Source organism: Entelurus aequoreus, linkage group LG27 (assembly GCF_033978785.1).
Source record: "Entelurus aequoreus isolate RoL-2023_Sb linkage group LG27, RoL_Eaeq_v1.1, whole genome shotgun sequence".
Lineage (NCBI taxonomy): Eukaryota > Metazoa > Chordata > Actinopteri > Syngnathiformes > Syngnathidae > Entelurus > Entelurus aequoreus.
The window spans coordinates 28,382,124-28,401,576 of NC_084757.1; the positions used below are offsets into that span (position 1 = coordinate 28,382,124).

At 40.3% G+C, this 19,453-nt stretch overlaps 1 protein-coding gene across 4 annotated transcripts in view; it reads right to left on the reverse strand.

Moving 5' to 3' along the window:
* The window catches only part of osbpl9 (oxysterol binding protein-like 9), a 104,460-nt gene that overhangs the window by 68,895 nt on the left and 16,112 nt on the right, over positions 1-19,453 (reverse strand). For 2 of the 4 annotated variants that reach the window (XM_062039224.1, XM_062039222.1), the window contains exon 3: positions 8,672-8,750. In XM_062039224.1, coding sequence (XP_061895208.1) covers positions 8,672-8,750 — 79 coding nt within the window. Of the gene's footprint in view, positions 1-7,735; positions 8,354-8,671; positions 8,751-8,866; positions 8,962-19,453 lie in introns of those variants that run through there. The other 2 variants (XM_062039225.1, XM_062039226.1) reach the window with 2 other exon arrangements.

The following is a 19,453-nucleotide window of genomic DNA, read 5'->3' on the forward strand; positions in this document are numbered from 1 at the left end:
TTAGAACGTATCATAACACGTATTGGTATGTCAGACAGCCTTTTCGTGGTTTAACTTCTATCTTACTGACAGGATGCAGTGCGTCTCCCATAACAATGTAACCTCGGCTTATGTTAAGGTAACGTGCGGAGTTCCACAGAGTTTGGTTCTTGGTCCTGCACTCTTCAGCATCTACATGCTGCCGCTAGGTGACATCATACGCAAATACAGTGATAGCTTTCATTGTTATGCCGATGACACCTAACTTTACATGCCCCTAAAGCTGACCAACACGCCTGATTGTAGTCACCTGGAGGCATGTCTAAATGAAATTAAACAATGGATGTCCATCAACTTTTTGCATTTTAACGCTAAGAAAACGGAAATGCCGATTATCGGCCCTGCTAGACCGGCACCTTTTTAATAATACCACCTTAACATTTGACAAAAAACCCTTCCAACGCTTCTTATTGTTCCCATTGGGTTAAGTAAATTATTTGCCCTGATGTGGCATCTGAGCAGAGGATGTCGTTGTGGCTTGTGCAGCCCTTTGAGACATTTGTGATTAAGAGCTATACAAGTAAACTTTGATTGATTGATATTCATTTAAAAAGTTTTGTTTTGGTGCTTCATTGTGTGTCAGAGAAACCTACATAAACATGCAAGGGGCGAGGTTGAGCCAAAAAGAATGCTCTGTAGAGAAGAGCAAACGACAAGGCACATCAAATGATACCGGTATGGCGGTGTTGTCTCAAATATATACCGATTTCTAAAATATACTGGTAATACCGGTATACCGCTTAGCCCTATATCAGCAAAACACAATACTCAGAGGCTGTGTATCATCATGTGTGGGTCATTTAAAAATATGAGCAAAACCAGGCTTTAAAAGTGCCAACTACAGTGCATCTTTCATCCAAAATCACTTAACAGAAACGGAAATCTCCTCTGCACAAGATTCTGTGTTCTATCGCCAAGGTCTCATGCTATGCACATATTAGGCCCCTTTTCCACCGGCAGAACTTTTATAGGAACTTTCCTATTTACCCGGGTAAATAAAGTTCCCCCTCTGCTTCCACCAAAAACTCTCCGGGTAGATTTAGTTCTTCAGGAACTTTTCTTAGTTTCTTCTAGCGAGGTGGGACTTTTGGAAGTTTCCAGGAACCTTATCGGGGACAGTCTGTGCTGTCGAACGCTGATTGGGTGAACACAGCTTGGGACGTTCCTAAAACTTTTTTTCTGAACACAACAACCACCACTATTAGAGAGTATGCTGGACAACTTGTTCATTTCTTATTTCTTGTGTTTTTCTATTACAACAAAATTGACAATGGAGAGAAAAAAAACCCAAAAGGAACTTTCGACTTGCAGGAACTTTTGTGGGGCATCTGTGTGCTGAAAACCGCAGATCAGTGGAACTATCTTGCAGTGTTTTTACTCAGCCGTAGTCTTTAAACTATATGCAGTTTAATGTTGGTTATTATTTTTAACAAACTTAATTTCAAGATGTGGACGGAATCTTTTTAAAGTATTTACAAAGGAATATAAAGTATTCAGCCGGACTCGAAGCGACAACCTCAGTTGCTTAATACTCACACTTCCTTAGAGAAATGTAAAATAAAGGAGGCAGTACACGAGAGGAACGAAGGTAAATTACATGAAATATTAACTATTTACTTAATTAGATGCTGTAAACATAGTGACACACTATTTGTGTAGTTACAAGCCTCAACCTGAGTGCACCGAATGCTAATGCTAACAGGACAATGCTAAATCCGATGCATTTGTGTTGTCGGCGTGAGATAAACACTGACATTTATTATTTATATTTTGTTATTTACAGCTGAAATGGACTATAAGGACTTGCTTGACCCTCATGAATTCATCATTTACTGAGAGGATGACTTTCTGACTGTTGGACAAGGCAAACAAAAGCCTGACTTGATTTTTTAAATCATAGTGTTTTGTATATTATTTTTTTGCATTTATTTTACTTACATTTTAGTAAAATAATTAGTACCTAATATTGTCTGTTTATTTGCATAGTATCAATGTAGAACTATACTAAACCACTACTCCATACGTGGTCAGACTGATTTATATAAAATACCCTCAATTGTGAAATGCAATAGAAAACACAAACCACACTAAACTTACAGGTAGGCGGAAATTCCTGTTTAGCATTTCTGCCTGCCGCACCTCCTCCAGTGTCCATCGGCCTTTCTGCACTTGGCGGAAAACTCTGCATATTTGTCCTTCTTCCTCTAGAATGCAGCCTCAATCCCTTCCTGTTCTTACAGGTTTGGTATACTAAGTCTACAAACAAGTTAAGCTTGGCATCAATGTCCCCTTTCCACGATACCTCCAGTGTCCTTGTTAGGCATGTGTCCAATTTGTTCCATGCCTTTGTTTCGTTTCTTGGCCATTTGATCTTGATCTTTCTAGTTTGCTTGTTGGTCTCTACTTGCGGCTCTGTTCTGTGTGAGATGGTGGGGACTGGGTCTTGGCGCTTGCATAGGGGCTTCTTCTTCCCCAGGGGGCCTTCTTCTTCCCCAGGGGGCCTTCTTCATCTGTGCCTTTTGTGCATTCAGCAACATTGGTTCCTTCGGCTCTTTGCAAGGTTTCTGATGGCCTTTCTGACTACACTTTGATTTCCTCTGGTGGATTCTCAACCCCCTAAACGTGGTCACTTTTTCTCATTCACATGCACACTTTCGGAGGATCTTTTCCTCGTTTACTGGAGTTCCGGTGAGCTTGTTGTCCATTTCCATCATTGTTACCTTGTGATCCATTCTATTAGGCCCATCATTCATGTTTTTTCCTTGAATTATTCGTAGTTGCTTTAGGTGTCATTATTTTCGAAGTACTTGTGGGGTTGGGAAATTTGACACACCCGGTGTGGTCTTCCCGTGCTAACATCCAGTCTTTACTGGTCTACCGGAACCTATAGTTCCAGGAACTAAAGGTTCAAGGAATTTAAAGTTGCTGGACTTTTGATGGAAAAGGGCCTACTTAAGTGTTACTTTTCTGCTTACTCCTCCAACAGAGGATTAGGAGCATTCCAAATATCTTAGGCCCTTTTCCACCGCAGGAACTTTCCCGCTGTGCTTCAACCAAAAAGTACCCGAGTAGATTTAGCTTCAGGCTAGGTGGAAGGTTTGGCCGAACTCTGATTGGTTGAACACAGTTGGGGGCTTTCCTAAAACATATTTTTCGGACAAAGCTCCGCCCTTTACAGAATTCTAGACAACTTGTTTATTTCTTATTTCTTGTGTATTTCTATTACACCAAACTTGACAATGGCAAGTTAGAAGAACAAAAGGAACTTTCGACTTGCAGGAAGTTTCGTGGGCCATTTTTGTGCTAAAGAACGCTGATCACGCACTGTTTTTATTCAGTCGTAGTCTTTAAACTATATGCAGTTTATTGTTGTTTATTATTTTTACAAACTTCATTTCGATACACAAAGCTACGAGAAGTGGACGGACTCTTTTATTATCACTATTATCAAACTTATTTACAAAGGAGTATGAAGCCGGAATTGAAGCAACAATCTCAAGTGATTACTTCTCAAGGTCAAGGTCAAGGTCTCTTTAATGGTACCCGGAGGTAAAATAGTTATGCAGACATTTGTAATTCAGCGTCAAGGCAGAATGAAACAAGTAAACACAATTCATACAAAACATAAAAACCACAATCAATCACCAGTATACAAGGCATACTGTAGAACAATAAAATATATTACCCAATAAACCAATAGAATCATTGTGAAATAAAGGCAGTACACGAGTGGAACGAAGGTAAATGACATCAAGTATTAACCATTTACTTTATTACATGTTGTCAAAGTACTCCCTGAAATGCTATTTGTGGTTATTGGCATCAACCCGAGTGAACGGAATGGTAATGCTAACAAGCTAACGCTAAAGCCGATGTCTTCGTATTGTCGGCGTGAGATAAACACTGACATTTATCCATCCATCCATTTTCTACCGCTTATTCCCTTTAGGGTCGCGGGGGCGCTGGAGCCTATCTCAGCTACAATCGGGCGGAAGGCGGGGCACACCCTGGACAAGTCGCCACCTCATCGCAGGGCCAACACAGATAGACAGACAACATTCACACTCACATTCAAACACTAGGGCCAATTTAGTGTTGCCAATCAACCTATCCCCAGGTGCATGTCTTTGGAGGTGGGAGGAAGCCGGAGTACCCGGAGGGAACCCACGCAGTCACGGGGAGAACATGCAAACTCCAAACAGAAAGATCCCGAGCCCGGGATTGAACCCCAGACTACTCAGTACCTTCGTATTGTGAGGCAGACGCACTAACCCCTCTGCCACTCTTCATATATTGTTATTTACAGCTGAAATGGACCAAAAAGAATCGGCTGACCCTCATGAATTCATCATTTATGGAGAGGACAACTTTCCGACTGTTGGACACTGAGGACAAAAGCCTGACTTTTTATGAACAATTCGGTACATTTTATTTTTTAAATCATATAATTTCGTAAATTCATGCTTTGTATTTCATTTACTTACTTTTTTGTGAAAGAACTGTGGCCTAGAAGTGTCTGTTTATTTACATGGTTATCAGTGTAGAAATATACTACACCGCTCCGCTCCTCCATACGTCATCAGCTCGATCTGTATAAACTACCCTTAACTGTGAAATGTGGTGAAAACACGAACCACACACTTCTACAGCAACCTTTAGTTCCAGGAACCCAGAGCATATGAATAATTCCCTTTTCTAGTTTCCATTCAAATTAATTGTTCATTCTTTTTACAAAAGGATTCTCTCTGTAAATGTAAGTCTAAAAACTAGTTTAGACTGAATCAACTATTTACATGGTTATCAGTGTAGAAATATACTACACCGCTCCGCTCCTCCATACGTCATCAGCTCGATCTGTATAAACTACCATTAACTGTGAAATGTGGTGGAAACACGAACCACACACTTCTACAGCAACCTTTAGTTCCAGGAACCCAGAGCATATGAATAATTCCCTTTTCTAGTTTCCATTCAAATTAATTGTTCATTCTTTTTACAAAAGGATTCTCTCTGTAAATGTAAGTCTAAAAACTAGTTTAGACTGAATCAACAGCATCTGCTGGTTACTGCAAAAAGTGAAGTACATTTATGCAACTTTTTCTAGGAAATACATTTCACACAATTTTCAGAAATCTTAAGGATCAATGAAATTATTACTGTGTTGAAACAAAAATAAGATCTACAAAAAGTCTGAAAAACACCAGTCTTCCTATATTCTGATTTCAGAGCTTTATACTTGCAAACCAGCAGGTGGCACTAAACAACTGCTCAAGAGAATAAGAGCTTTTCTTCCTGCAGCCACCACACCAATGTGACCCATAGGTTGGGCAAGTTAGCAAATAGAAACGATATGATGCTGATTTTAAACTAATGGTGATCAATGAAGCAGAGTCATTTAACTGTTGATCAGCTAAGAAATATAACTTCCTTTTATATTGTATTCTAATAGTTTCACATGCCAATCAGAATTCCAGACTATGATAAGAGTCAGATGTCACACCCTTACTTTAGCATGGTCACACTATCACACTGTACCGGCAGGCTGAAATGCAAGACAACACGCCATCACACCTGATTCAACAATCTAGCTCACAGAACTTTACAATATTCTTGAGAGGGTTTCTACAGGTATTAGCAAATCAAATGTAACGCTTTTTAATGCCACTTGAAAAAAATGTAATGCTTATGTGCGACCGCATATCAATCAATCAATCAATGTTTATTTATATAGCCCTAAATCACAAGTGTCTCATGGTATTATATACAGTCAAAAGCTTACATTTGTCTGTATACACATAATTGTACCGTAAATATTTGACAATAATAATCTTGAATCGTTAAAAAGTTTACATTAACTGTTACTATCTAGGAAATTAGAATTAGCTCGCAAGACTGTTTCATATGAGAATGTATTTTATTTATTTTTCAGTAGTAGCATTCGTCGTTCTCACTTTGTGCACGGCCGTAGACAACAGCCAATTAAAAGTTTATGCCCGTCAATCATCACATGTGTCTTCAATCAACATTATTGATAGGGAATTGCACTTAATGACTTAATCCTTCTAAATAAACATCAAATTCTGAATTAGATTATCAATATCAGTGATTCTCAAACTGTGGTACGCATACAACTAGTAGTGGTACGCAGGCTCTGTCCTAGTAGTAATAAAAAATCACTTAAAGTACAGTGTTTTTACTATGTTCTAACACAGCGTTACTGTTCAAACAGTGTCCAATGTTACAGTGGCCAAAAATACTAAATGTACTTGGGTAAATAAAACCTCTGCCTTGTTTTTAATGAATACTTAGGCCTACCACGCCACTGTATTTTATTGTTGGTTATTATGGTGGTACAGCCAAGTGTTTTCTAAAGTGGTACTGGGTGAAAAAAGTTTAATAACCAATGATCAATAAACAGAGAAGTTTATTTTTTATTTTATCTCTTTGAAACATGCTGTAAAAATACATATTCTCTGAAAATATGACCTATCATAGCTGAAGGATACGATTTTTTAATCGGAATACCATTTAAAAAAATAGTTAAAAGGTTTTACAGAATAATAAATTAACATCATACTAGGAATGCAAATGATGTATGTCTTTGCAAATGTATGATTGAAAAAAACATTTTAGAAAAATAAATGTCATGAAATGATATTTGGAAAATTGCCAATAAGCCCTTAGGATGCATTTTTTGATAAAAACAGGGCTATATAAATCTATCCATCCATCCATTTTCTACCGCTTATCCATTATTACTATTATCATTGTTATTCTTATTTAAAAAAGGCTGAGTCAATAAAACATTTAGAATAGATTGTATTTTACACCCTCGACATTGTTTAAAATGTCTACAGTAAATAACAAGTTATGTATAAAGTGCCAGGCAGCCGAAGAAACTATCATTCATTTACTCTGGGAATGTCATAAAATAAGAGTTGTGGTCTGTTGTGAGAATTGTTTTTTTGTCCATCAGAAGCCACCGTAGGTCACGTAAGGTGCGTGCGTCTCGTGAGTTCCTAATATTAGCTAAGTTAGCTCATGCAACTGGAGACGGCTGAATAAAGGAGGTGTGTATGAAACAAGGTCAGCTTCCTCATCAACATGACATCATGGTGTCACAGTTACTAGGACTACACGTCTACAGTCACCAAAGAATGTCAAAGTAGGACTACACGCCTACAGTCACCAAAAAATGGCAAAGTTTGCGCCTTGGAGCCACTTGATTTTGCCATATTGAGGCAGCTCTTTTCACGCTTTCAAACCTTGCAAGACATTTTGTTTCCAGTTTTAAAGCCAGACACAACGAAAAGAAACACAAAGACAGAGGTAGCAATTTATCGATGGCTACAACTTCTTAAATTCATTTTCATTTATCGTTTTATTTAATGACGTATTGACTATTGGCCAAGTTCTACAATTGTATACATTTTAATGCCTCTGGACCTTACATTTTTAATGCCATTAAAGGCTTTAATTTTCGCAAAATCCATTTAATGACTTTTAATGCTTTTTAATTCCCCGCAGAAACCCAGCTTGAGTGGCAATAAAAAAAACAATAAGCCGAAGTAAACAAAACAAAACAAAATACTCTGCCTACATTGTAAAACCCAGACCACCAGTAATCAATGCCACTTCTCCTCATCTCAAGACTTGACATGCATGTGGTACCAGCCAGGGACGGTTTTCTCCTTACCCTTCCGTTTGGAGAACCACAGAATACAGCTTCGGAACACAGACATGGGAGAGGGCATGGAGGTGGTGAAAGGGCCAGGATGCCCATGGACTGTGGCAGATGACCCTTGAGGATGAGTTGAGGGTGGATGGAAGCTGGCAATGAAATGTGAGGGCTTTTTTGGCAGTGAGGGGGGAAAAATTTGCACAAATGGGAAGATGGAAGAACAGAGATGACAGACAATTGAGGTGAGCTCAAAACCTGGTGAGGTGGTTCTCTGTCCCCTCCAAAATAGGGAAAGGTTGGCGCGACTAAGAAATGCAGGGCAGGGAGACAATCCTGTCCCAATTGATGGACTGACTGGTTACAGTACCAGCAGTGGCAGGGTTGTAGTGTAGGAAGGCAGCAGCCGAAAGAGACCTGAGCTCAGCTTCCAGCTCAGCAGTATTCCATTATTATTCCCAGAGGGGCAGCTGCAGAGACACACAAGCTGCAATCTTCTCACTAAGCCGCAGTCAAGAGTGCTGAGGAAAACAAATTCCTTCCTTGTTTGCTGTTCCGGGAATCTATCTAACGGCCTGCGGAGCAAATTTCATTGTTAAACTCCAACTTCGCAAAGCTCGGTGACGTTTCGTTAAAAAGGTACAATTTGCACACAGCCCACTTTGACTGATGTGCATGTTTCCTGGCATAGACTAGGCTGATCCGAGTCTTTAAAAGGCGGGGAGGATACGAATGGGTGGGTGGGGTGTGTGTGTGGGGGGAGGGAAGGAGGTAGAGCAGGAGAGAGCGAATGAACATCAGCAATGGTGGGAAAAGAGACCACAGAGAGCCAAGGAGAGAGAGAGCGAGAGAGCCAAGGCGAGAGAGAGTGAGAGAGCCAGCGAGAGCAAGAGAGCGAGAGAGTGAGAGAGAGAGAGAAAATATACTACTGAACTGAAAGGAGCATGAGCTCACCTTGGAAATGGAAAGTCTTCTGGTCCACAGTGATGGTGAAAGTGCTGTCGTCCTCGTCATCAATGCCGATTACAGCGCCCTGGGCAAAAGGAAGAAACAAAGCAAGAGTGAGAAATTGAGTGGAAAGCAGGCAGTCACAGGTACACGTCTCCACTTTCAGTTACTTTCACCTCTCGTCCTTCCTTCGTAATTTACCTTGGCTTCAAACTCAGAACTTTCAAAAAAGCTGAAATATACATCTCTCTCACGCACACGTACAAAACCTCTGAGCCACATATACAAGCACAGCCTTTTCATGCAAAGCTAGAAGGGGAAGGAGGAGGAAGAGGAGGTGGGATTTGAGAACGCAAAGAAGAAAAGCAAGGAGGGGAGAAGAGTAAGACACACAAGGGACAAGCAGCCAACAGACGAAAGGACTGCAGAAAAACAAGACTACCGGCGAAAGCAAACATAACTGGACGTGTGACTCACAGCTGTTTAATATAGTGGTGTGACGGTACACAAAAATTTTGGTTCGGTACTACCTCGGTTTAGAGGTCACGGTTCAGTTCATTTTCGGTACAGTAAGAAAACAACAAAATATACATTTTTGGGTTATTTATTTACCAAATTTGCAAAATCTTCCACCAAAAATATTTTTCTTACTGGAATATTTGATGAGAAGTAATCCGAACCTGGGATAGGTCAATAATTCATAACAACATTGATTTTGATTTAATATTATGTTTTGAGCAATGACAGTTTGAAAGAAAAACAACCAGCTTTGTTTTATTAGTCAACATTGCAACTTTTTCTAAATTACATTTAACCTTTAAGCTTTTTTATTTCACTTTTGTTATGTTTTTGTTTATTTTAATAGTATTTTTAGAATGTGCCGTGGGCCTTTAAAACATTAGCTGTGGGCCGCAAATGGCCTCCGGGGAACACTTTTGACACCCCTGATATAGACAATAAAAAATTAAATCTGATAACTCTATGGATAAAAAGCAGAGCCTGGCGACGCATGTGCGTTTATCATAACTCTCTCGCTCTCTCTGTCTCTGCCCTTCCCTCACGAATGCTGCTGCGCGCACAATTTGTTTTGTTTTTAACCCCTTCTTAACCCTGAACGTACATTGAAAATACACGCAACCCTAACTCAAAGAGGACGTATGGTCAGTCTATCGTAGCCCATTAGCTGCTAGCATGCCGTGTGTTGTGCCTCGGTGTGCATTGTTTACACAACGAGCGTTACGCTACTTAATATGTCCGTGTGGAAACCCGTTCGGTACACCTCCGAACCGAACCGACACCCCCGTACCGAAACGGTTCAATACAAATACACGTACCGTTACATCCCTAGTTTAATACTGTAATAGTGATTATAAGTCGAAGACTTCCAGACAGGCAGAGTGTCTCATATTATTGAATACACCCTCTTGTGTTTTATTGACCCTTCATGTTACATTACACCTTCTCAAAGGATAATACCAGAAATTAAACGTGGAAATACTTAGTACACTTGAGTACAAAGTACGTCAATATAGATTTACTACCACTGAAAATGACTAAAAATCACGTCATTGTCTAAACAGCTGGCAACACAATTTATATGCAAGATAACAGTGTCTACAGTCAAGTATAAGTGATAGCATAAGTGCTCCGGGTATTGTGGATCTGCGGTTCATTGAGGTAAATATGAGTTCCAGCATGTGTTGTGACATCGTGACGCAGAGCATCATCCCATCTTACGGAAAACTGGGTCCCATGGCAGTTTTGCAACGTGATAACAAGGCCTAACACACATTCAAGGTGACAAGTGTCTTGCTGAGAAAGAGGAATGCGAAGGTGATGGGAGTGGTCAAGTATGTCCCTCGAGACCTCAACCCAATTAGAGGAGCCAAAGTTGTCGAACATCCACAGCTCCATCAGTGCCACAGCATCTCAAACAGATTCAAGTCTGGACTTTGACTGGGCCACTCCAGAACCTTTGCTTAGTTTTGAGTCACTCAAAAGGTAGACTTTGAAACATTGTGTTCATCAGTGGTTTTCCCCTTGGAACTTCGCCAAGCACGCCATTCTGGACCACTGTCTTTTTTATGGTTCAGATCATAAAATTATTATCAATAAAAACACTAGGGATGTCCCGATCCGATATTTGGATCGGATCGGCCGCCGATATTTGCCAAAAAATGCGTATCGGCAAGGCATGGGAAAATGCAGATCCAGATCCAGTTTTAAAAAAAATTCCGGTCCGTCTTTTCCAACGCACCGATTTAAATAACACATTCCACTTTTCTGCTGCTCCCTAATTTCCGTTCCGCATTTTCCAGCACACCTTCAACACATCCACAGGTCTGTGTCCTAACCGTTAAGACGGCCATGTGAATTAAAAGTTACCGGTAAAAATGTCAGCTGTCTCTGTGCGATATAGAAAATGACTATATCGTAAAATTCGAGTATACGTTCTCATGCAGTTGCTTTTAGCTGCTGGCATTACACGACAGGCTCTTCCCACTCCTTCTTGTGTCTGCTTCTCACAGACAGCAAGCGCACCTTCTTACACACGTCACATACTGTTACGTCATATGTCACATACATATATGCTCTCCCTGCAGAGAGGTAGCAGCATGGCTAACGTTAGCTGTGATGCTAGCGTAGCCGTGTGAGCGGTAATAATGAAGGAAGAATTAATCCCCAGGAAAAACAGCAGGGGGTCCATCGTCTGGCGGTGGGTTGGCTTCAAGTGGGAATATGTCGAACAGACAACCGTAATTTGTCAAGTGTGGGGCAAAAGCGTTGCTATAAAAAGTAGCATTACTGCTAATATGTAGCATCATTTGAAAAGTCCCCTGCTAGAGAATCAAGAGTGTTTGAAACTCCGCACGTCAACATCTCCATTCGGTGCCACACGCCCACACCATCAAAATGCCGAGGCAAACATTTCCAGATAAACACCGTATGAAAAAAATAGTGATTTTTTTAGTTGTGATTTCCTTCTCTGCATGAAAGTTTAAAAGTAGCATATATTAATGCAGTATGAATAAGAATGTTTTAAATGTAGACACATAGAATCATCATACTGCTGTGATTATATGCATCAAGTGAGTGTGAATGTTGTCTGTTTATCTGTGTTGGCCCTGCGATGAGGTGGCGACTTGTCCAGGGTGTTCCCCGCCTTCTGCCCGATTGTAGCTCAGATAGGCTCCAGCGCCCCCCGCGACCCCGAAGGGAATAAGCGCTAGAAAATGGATAGATGGATGGAAGTGTTAATTCAAGGCTAAGGCAAAATATCCAGATATATATCGTGTATCGTGATATGGTCTTAAAATATCACAATATTAAAAAAAGGCCATATCGCCCAGCCCTAGTTCAATGATGCCATTTCTGTTTGTCATGTATAATTTTGTCTATTTTGTGTTTATCCTTGAATAAACAGGTACGTTTCTTGTTACCAACCATTGTGTATTATTCAAACTCACCTAATTCAGCTGGCTAGTTGTTATCAAGAGTACTAAAACCCTTTTCAACATGAATCTGACAACTAAGTAGGCTAAATAACTTTAAACTTTAATACATGCTCGGATAGGCCAGTATCGGTATCGGATCGGAAGTGCAAAAACAACATCGGTATCGGATCGGAAGAGCAAAAACCTGGATCGGGACATCCCTAAAAAACACTGAAGGGCACAACGTTTTTGGCCTTGTAAATAATTGTTTACTGAAGGGTTAATACTCTAGTGCTCTGAAGAGTAAACATATCATTGATGATGGTTTAGTTTATGTTTTTAATGTGCAAGACAAAAATTGCATGTGTCACACTTAAGGCTGAAACGACGCGTCGACGTAGTCGACGTCATCGGTTACGTAAATACGTCGACGCCGTTTTTGTGCGTCGACGCGTCGCATAATGACGTCACACTACCGTCATGGCGAAGCGCAAAGCAGACGATCAAAGAAGACGATGCGAGCGGTGCGAGCGAGGGGGGAAAGCATGCCAAAAGTGTGGGAGTATTTCAATAAACGGCCTAATAATGTTGTTGTATGCACACTGTGTCGAGCGTAAATGGCCTATCATAGCAGCACAACGGCTATGAACGAACATTTGAAAAGAAAACCATCAACTAGTCAATCGTCCGCGCGAGCATACGTTGTCATCATTACACAAAAACATGAATGTGTCATTTGTATCTGCTAGGGGTGTAACGGTACGTGTTTTGTATTGAACCGTTTCGGTACGGGGCTTTCGGTTCGGTACGGGGGTGTACCGAACGAATTTCTAAGCTAAAGCTAAAGTCTTAACAAGCTGCTTTGCTCCGTCTGCCTCTGTCTCAGCACGCAGCATTGTCCCACCCACACAACCATCTGATTGGTACACACGCAGCATTGTCCCACCTACACAACCATCTGATTGGTACACACGAAGCATTATCAGCCAATCAGCAGTGCGTATTCATAGCGCATGTAGTCAGCTCTTCAGCGTGGAGCAGATAGGTGTTTAGCAGGTGAGCATCAGGCAGCGGACTCTCCCCAAATGATAATAAACACCTCCCAGTCAACTACTAGTAACATCACTATGAGCCCGTTGACCTTCTAGAAACTTAAACTGCAGCTCAGCTCGCTCGCAATCCTGGCTTGAGGTGAAGGCTAATTAGCTCTCAGTTCCAGCCACATCGACCCCTTCTGAGCGCCTATTTTCAGCTGCTGGGAATATTGTAAACAAGAAAAGAACCAAAGCATGTAGACATGCTAACATTTCTTCATTACAACTGTTAGACACTCACTGGAATGAGTAGAATTGGTTATTGTGTACTGTGTTGGACTGGATGTTTATTTTGCACATTTTAAAAGCAATATTTAATGTTTACAGTGCTCCAGAATATTTATATTGGCACTTTTTTGTATTGGATGTGTATCTTTATTTTTGCACATTTTAGCAAATAAGCAATACTTTCACTTTTGTTGAAATGTTTACACTGTTGTTACAGAATATTTCGTTTTGCACTTTTTTGTATTGGATGTTTATCTTTATTTTTGCACATTTTAAAGCAAAATAAGCAATACTTTTACTTTTGAAATGCTTATACTATTGCAGAATATTAAGATTTGCACTGGATGTTGACTTTTATATTTGCACATTAAAAAGCAAATAAGCTACTTTTAATTTTTTTAAATGTTAAAAGTTTTAAATGTTTACATTGTTACAGAATATTTAGTCATGTTGTTGTCAATGTTGACTGAGTGGCCATACTTCTTTTTTTTTGTAAATAAAAGCCATGCCTTTTGAAAAAACGGGCCTACATTTATTTTTTCATCTTCATTTTGAATAAAAAAATAATCGGCAAAAGGAAAAAATAATCTATAGATTAATCGAAAAAAATAATCTATAGATTAACCGATCAATCGAAAAAATAATCTATAGATTAATCGATAGAAAAATAATCGTTAGCTGCAGCCTTAGTCACACTTAACGTATTCAAACACAACTTTGCAAGTCTAGCATAAAGACCCCGTAAATTAAGATGTTAAAGACTAGACTGTTGACTCTAATATGGCATGAACAGCATAGTAATTTGTCATCTTCTTATGAGAGAATATATGTGGCCAGACAAAACTACCACTCAGGAGTTAAGGGAGACAGACTTGTTTTGCAACGATGTAACTGTAGTGAATGTGTGCCAAGTTTATGTATATTCTCTGCTCAAAAGGCATGTTGCACATTTGATTAACATTACATGCTGGAATGTATGCAGGTGCACCACATTTCCACAATGCACAGCACTTGACAGAATTATCCTTTTACTTTTAGTATCAAGAAATGATGAAGTGAAATAAATTACTGCCATCTAGTGGTGACAACAATATCTTGAAATCATGGGTGAGTATATCCATTCTGACAGCTGTGTCAAGTCTGAAGATAGAGCCACATTGTTTTCAGAACGCTTTGTGCAAATAGTCTGGGGCTGCATGAGGGAGTAACACAAGCAGCACACATTGACACAGCTCTCCAATTGCATTAGCTTGTAAATGTATCATGTTTTTAATTAAAAACTGAACAGATTAGGGCAATCCATTGCCACAAAACAGAAAGGAATAGAGTGGTACCTTGGTTTTCATAACTAATTCACTCCAAGGGTCCTATTTTTCCCATAGGAAACAAACATCTGATTAATCCTTTCCAGGCACCCAAACATGTTAAAACAAAACACTTTCAATAGAGCAGGCCTGGGCAATTATTTTGACTGGGGGCCATTTTTGACAGAAAAATATGCATCTGGGGGCCAATGTGTGTGCTCAAAATAAAATTAGTTTTTTTTTTTTGGAACACTAACACAAAAACTCACAATATTGTCTGATGGAATGCTAAATAAAAGTTGTTTTAAATAAGTTTTGACACACCACCTAAATTAAAATAAAAATGTACAGTGTTTTATGAAATAAGACGACCTGAATGTACATTAAAATAAAGAATATGGGATTTACAATATTAACTATGAACAACGCAACACTGAATATTAGGAAAAAACATACCCTTTTACTACAAGCCTGCTCAGTGGCCTGGTGGTTAGTGTCCGCCCTGAGATTGGTAGGTTGTGAGTTCAAACCACTGCCGACTATAAAAATGGGACCCATTACCTCTCAGCATCAGCAATTGGGGTTTAAATCACCAAAATGATTCCCAAGCGCGGCCACCGCTGCTGCTCACTGCTCCCCTCACCTCCCAGTGGGGTGGAAATAGGGGATGGGTCAAACGCAGAGAGTAATATTACCACACCTAGTGTGTGTGTGTGACTATCAGTGGTACTTTAACTTTAACTTCCCAGACGACCACCTTGATCAACAAATTTTACACTCGAGCAAAACGCAACAAAAATTCAACAAACACTGCAAAACATGAATGCAAAGGGTAAAAATAAAAACACCATATCTGATAAAAATGTAACTTTTATGGAGAACTTTGCTACCTTGTCTGTCCCTGATTATCACGTCTTGCTCTGGTTGCTCTGTAAACAAATCCCGCCCACTCTGCTTCGTGCCTTGTCTGCCTGGAGATGCTCTAACGAGTTCCCTAAGATTACCGTAATAATCCATATATCACTCAAAAGTGCAGATTCAAACCATTGGAATACTTTCTAAAGTTCAAGACGTTCGGTAGTTTGAAAACAGTACTGCACATTATCGCGGCTACAGTTTCGATGTTAAAGGTTTAAAGAAAAATTTATGGAAACGTTTGGTGGGTCAGATTGAAGAGTTTAATCGGGCCCCGTGTCCGTATGCTGCCCAGCTCTGCTTTAGCGGGTAATTATAGTTTTATATGCAGAAAACTATGCAAAATACATATAAACTAAAAAAAAACACTCTGAGTGCAGACTTCAATCACATCTTATATCCCAATAGTAAAGAATTCTTAGACAAAATCCTTAAGGTGTTATTCTCCAAATGTGTGTCTTTTAAAGAAATGTGTTAGGCAAATTATTTAATTTCTCTCTACTCAGGTGGTCAGGCCAAAACAATGATTGGAGACGCCATTGACACTCCAGCCACACTTTATTGTTGAAGATGCATATGTCTATTTTTATAGTTACTACAAAACAAAAATAAAATACAATTAGTAATTAAATAAACAATGCAAAACATTTGCATTCTATCGAGATCAGACAAATGTTCTTTCTTCTTTAAAATAAAGATGACATCAAGATAGTGCAAAGAATGATTGCGCATGACCGATCTATCAACCTAAAATAAGGCAATAGCAGAGAAACACTGTACTGTCAATTGTAGCTAAAAATTCCCATGTTCCTTGAACACACCATAGGCTTTAAAGAAGTTAAGAGTAACTGCAGATTACAAACAGTCAATGAATGCATCTACAGCAGTGGTCCCCGGCCACCGGGCCACGGCCCGGTACCGGTCCGTGGATCGATTGGTACCGGGCCGCACAAGAAATAATAAAAACAAAATAAATATTTTTTATTTTTTTAAATTTAAAAAAAAAAAACTAAATCAACATAAAAAACACAAGATACATTTACAATTAGTGCACCAACCCAAACCTCCCTCCCCCATTTACACTCATTCACACAAAAGGGTTGTTTCTTTCTGTTATTAATATTTCTGGTTCCTACATTATATATCAATATAGATCAATACAGTTTGCAGGGATACAGTCCGTAAGCACACAAGATTGTATTTTTTTTATGACAAAAAAAAAATACCCAGCAACCAGCCCCCCCCCCCTCCCTCCGGTCTGTGGGACAAATTTACAAGCGTTGACCGGTCCGCAGTGACAAAAAGGTTGGGGACCACTGATCTACAGCACAATTTAAGCAATGGCAAAGACAACAACCTGGGGATAGGCTGAATGGCAACACTAAATTGGCCCTAGTGTGTGAATGTGAGTGTGAATGGTTGTTCTGTGTTGGCCCCGTCACGAGGCGGTGATTCAGAATCAGAATCAGAATCAGCTTTATTGTCATTACGCAGGGTAACGAGATTGAGGCCATTCCATACAGTGCGATAAAACAAGTGTACACTCTATACAGAGGGTGAAATGAATATGTACATGAATATCGACATGAAACAGGGTGGTTGGTGGAATGGGTTATTGCACCGAAGAGAAGGCAGTTATGAGTAGGGATGATGTTTGATAAGGAATTATCGAGTTCGAGCCTATTATCGAATCCTCTTATCGAACCGATTCCTTATCGATTCTCTTATCGAGTCCAGATAGTTTGTTGTATATGGAAAAAAACACACAATATTTGGTTTAACAAAAGCTCACTTTTATTATATAATAAAAAAATAAAATCTAATAAATAAATAAATATTGACTGTTACCCACCTAAAAAAATAAAATAAAATAAATAAATATTGACTGTTGTTACCCAAAGTATATTAAGTGGGATTTTTCAGAGAAACAAATATATACAGTAACACAAAAACAACCTGACTCTGTGATCACTATAGGTGTATAAATAATAATATAGTGTCAAATAAAATCAGTCCCTTGGGCACAAAACTGAAAATAATACAGCTCTCCAAAAAGTGCACTTCTGCTGCTATTTGACATAACTGTTTGTTATGATGCTTTGACATTTTTGCACTTTATTTCTTTATTGAAAGAACATTCTATGAAGAGAAAAGTTCTTTGCAAATGTGGTTACAATGCTAATAAATGAAAAGTTAAAGCTAAAAAAAGAAATACACTTTATTGAGTTAAAATTATTTCTTTATGGGGGAAAAATGTTATGAGCTAGAGAATATAACAACTACACTACCCAGCATGCAACGGGAGTTACGAGCATGCGTGGTAGCCCCGAAAAGTGTTGCATGTTGCCACGCTGTGAAAGTAAACGTCAAGAACTCAGCCAACACGCCTCGTCTGCATTATTTATAATTAGACAGACAACACATCTACAGTGTGATTTTGTTTTGTTACAAGGAAAGAAAAACAAATGTTAAAAAAGGGAGATATGTTGTATATATATGTATGTGCTGCGGTTGTTTTAAGAACGTTGCGACAGCTGCCGTAAAGGAGGTGCGTTGCTATGTTTCCGGTTGGTCGTAAAAGTGTTCGTCATGTGTTTTACCCTGCTAAAATCTCTCAGTAAAGTTATTCGATGGATTATAGCTTTTGTTTTGAACTTTATTACACCTTGGAGCGCTTTTTCCCGTCCATTGTTTTCCTGCTTTCGCTATCTGCGCCTAATGACTGAGCTACATGACGTCATTTATTGTGATGTCCCACGGAGCATTTCTGGTCGGGACGGGATTCGAATAAAGAATCAACTCTTTTCCTTTACTATAGTGGTCTCGATAACGGGTACCGGTTCTCAAAAAGGGATTCGAGTCCGAGGACTCGGTTCTTTTCTTATCAAACAACCGGGAAAACCGGTTTCGAGTATCATCCCTAGTTATGAGGGTCAATGGGGAAGTCTGTTCAGGGTGGTTATGGCCCTGGGGAAGAAGCTGTTTTTTAGCCTGTTCGTCTTAGTTTTAATGCACCTGTAGCGCTTCCCAGAGGGCAGCAGGTGGAACAGGTCAGAGCCAGGGTGGGTGCTGTCCTTGATGATGGCACTGGCTCTGTTGAGGCAGCGGGAGGTGTAGATGTCCATCAGAGAGGGGAGAGGGCGGCCGATGATCTTTTGAGCCGTCTTGACCACTCTTTGCAGCCTCTCCCTGTCTGCTGCAGTGCAGCTGCCGTACCATACTGTAATACAGTAGGTCAGCAGGCTCTCGATGGACGAGCGGTAGAAGGTCAGCAGCAGGTCAGGCTTCAGGTTGTACTTCCCGAGGACTCTCAGGAAGTGTAGCCGCTGCTGAGCCTTCTTGATTGTGCTGTGGTGTTGACTGTCCAGGAAAAGTCGTTAGAGATGTGGAGTCCAAGGTACCTGAAGGTGTGGACCCCCTCCACACGCTCGCCGTTGATGTAGAGGGGGGCAGGGTCGGTGCTGCTCCTCCTGAAGTCGACGATGATCTCTCTGGTCTTGCTGGTGTTGAGAGCGAGGTTGTTCTCCGAAGACCAGGCCGTCAGCTTCAGGACCTCCTCCCTGTAGGCAGCCTCGTCACCCCTGGAGATGAGCCCGACCACTGTGGTATAGTCAGCAAACTTGACAATAAGGTTGTCACTGTGGGCTGGACTGCAGTCATGGGTGTAGAGGCAGTAGAGGAGGGGGCTCAGCACACAGCCCTGTGGGGAGCCGATGCTCAGCGTGCGGGTGGATGAGAGGTGGGGGCCAAGTCTCACATTCTGGGGTCGGTCCGTTAGGAAGTCCCTTATCCAGGCGTTTGTGAGAGGGGGGA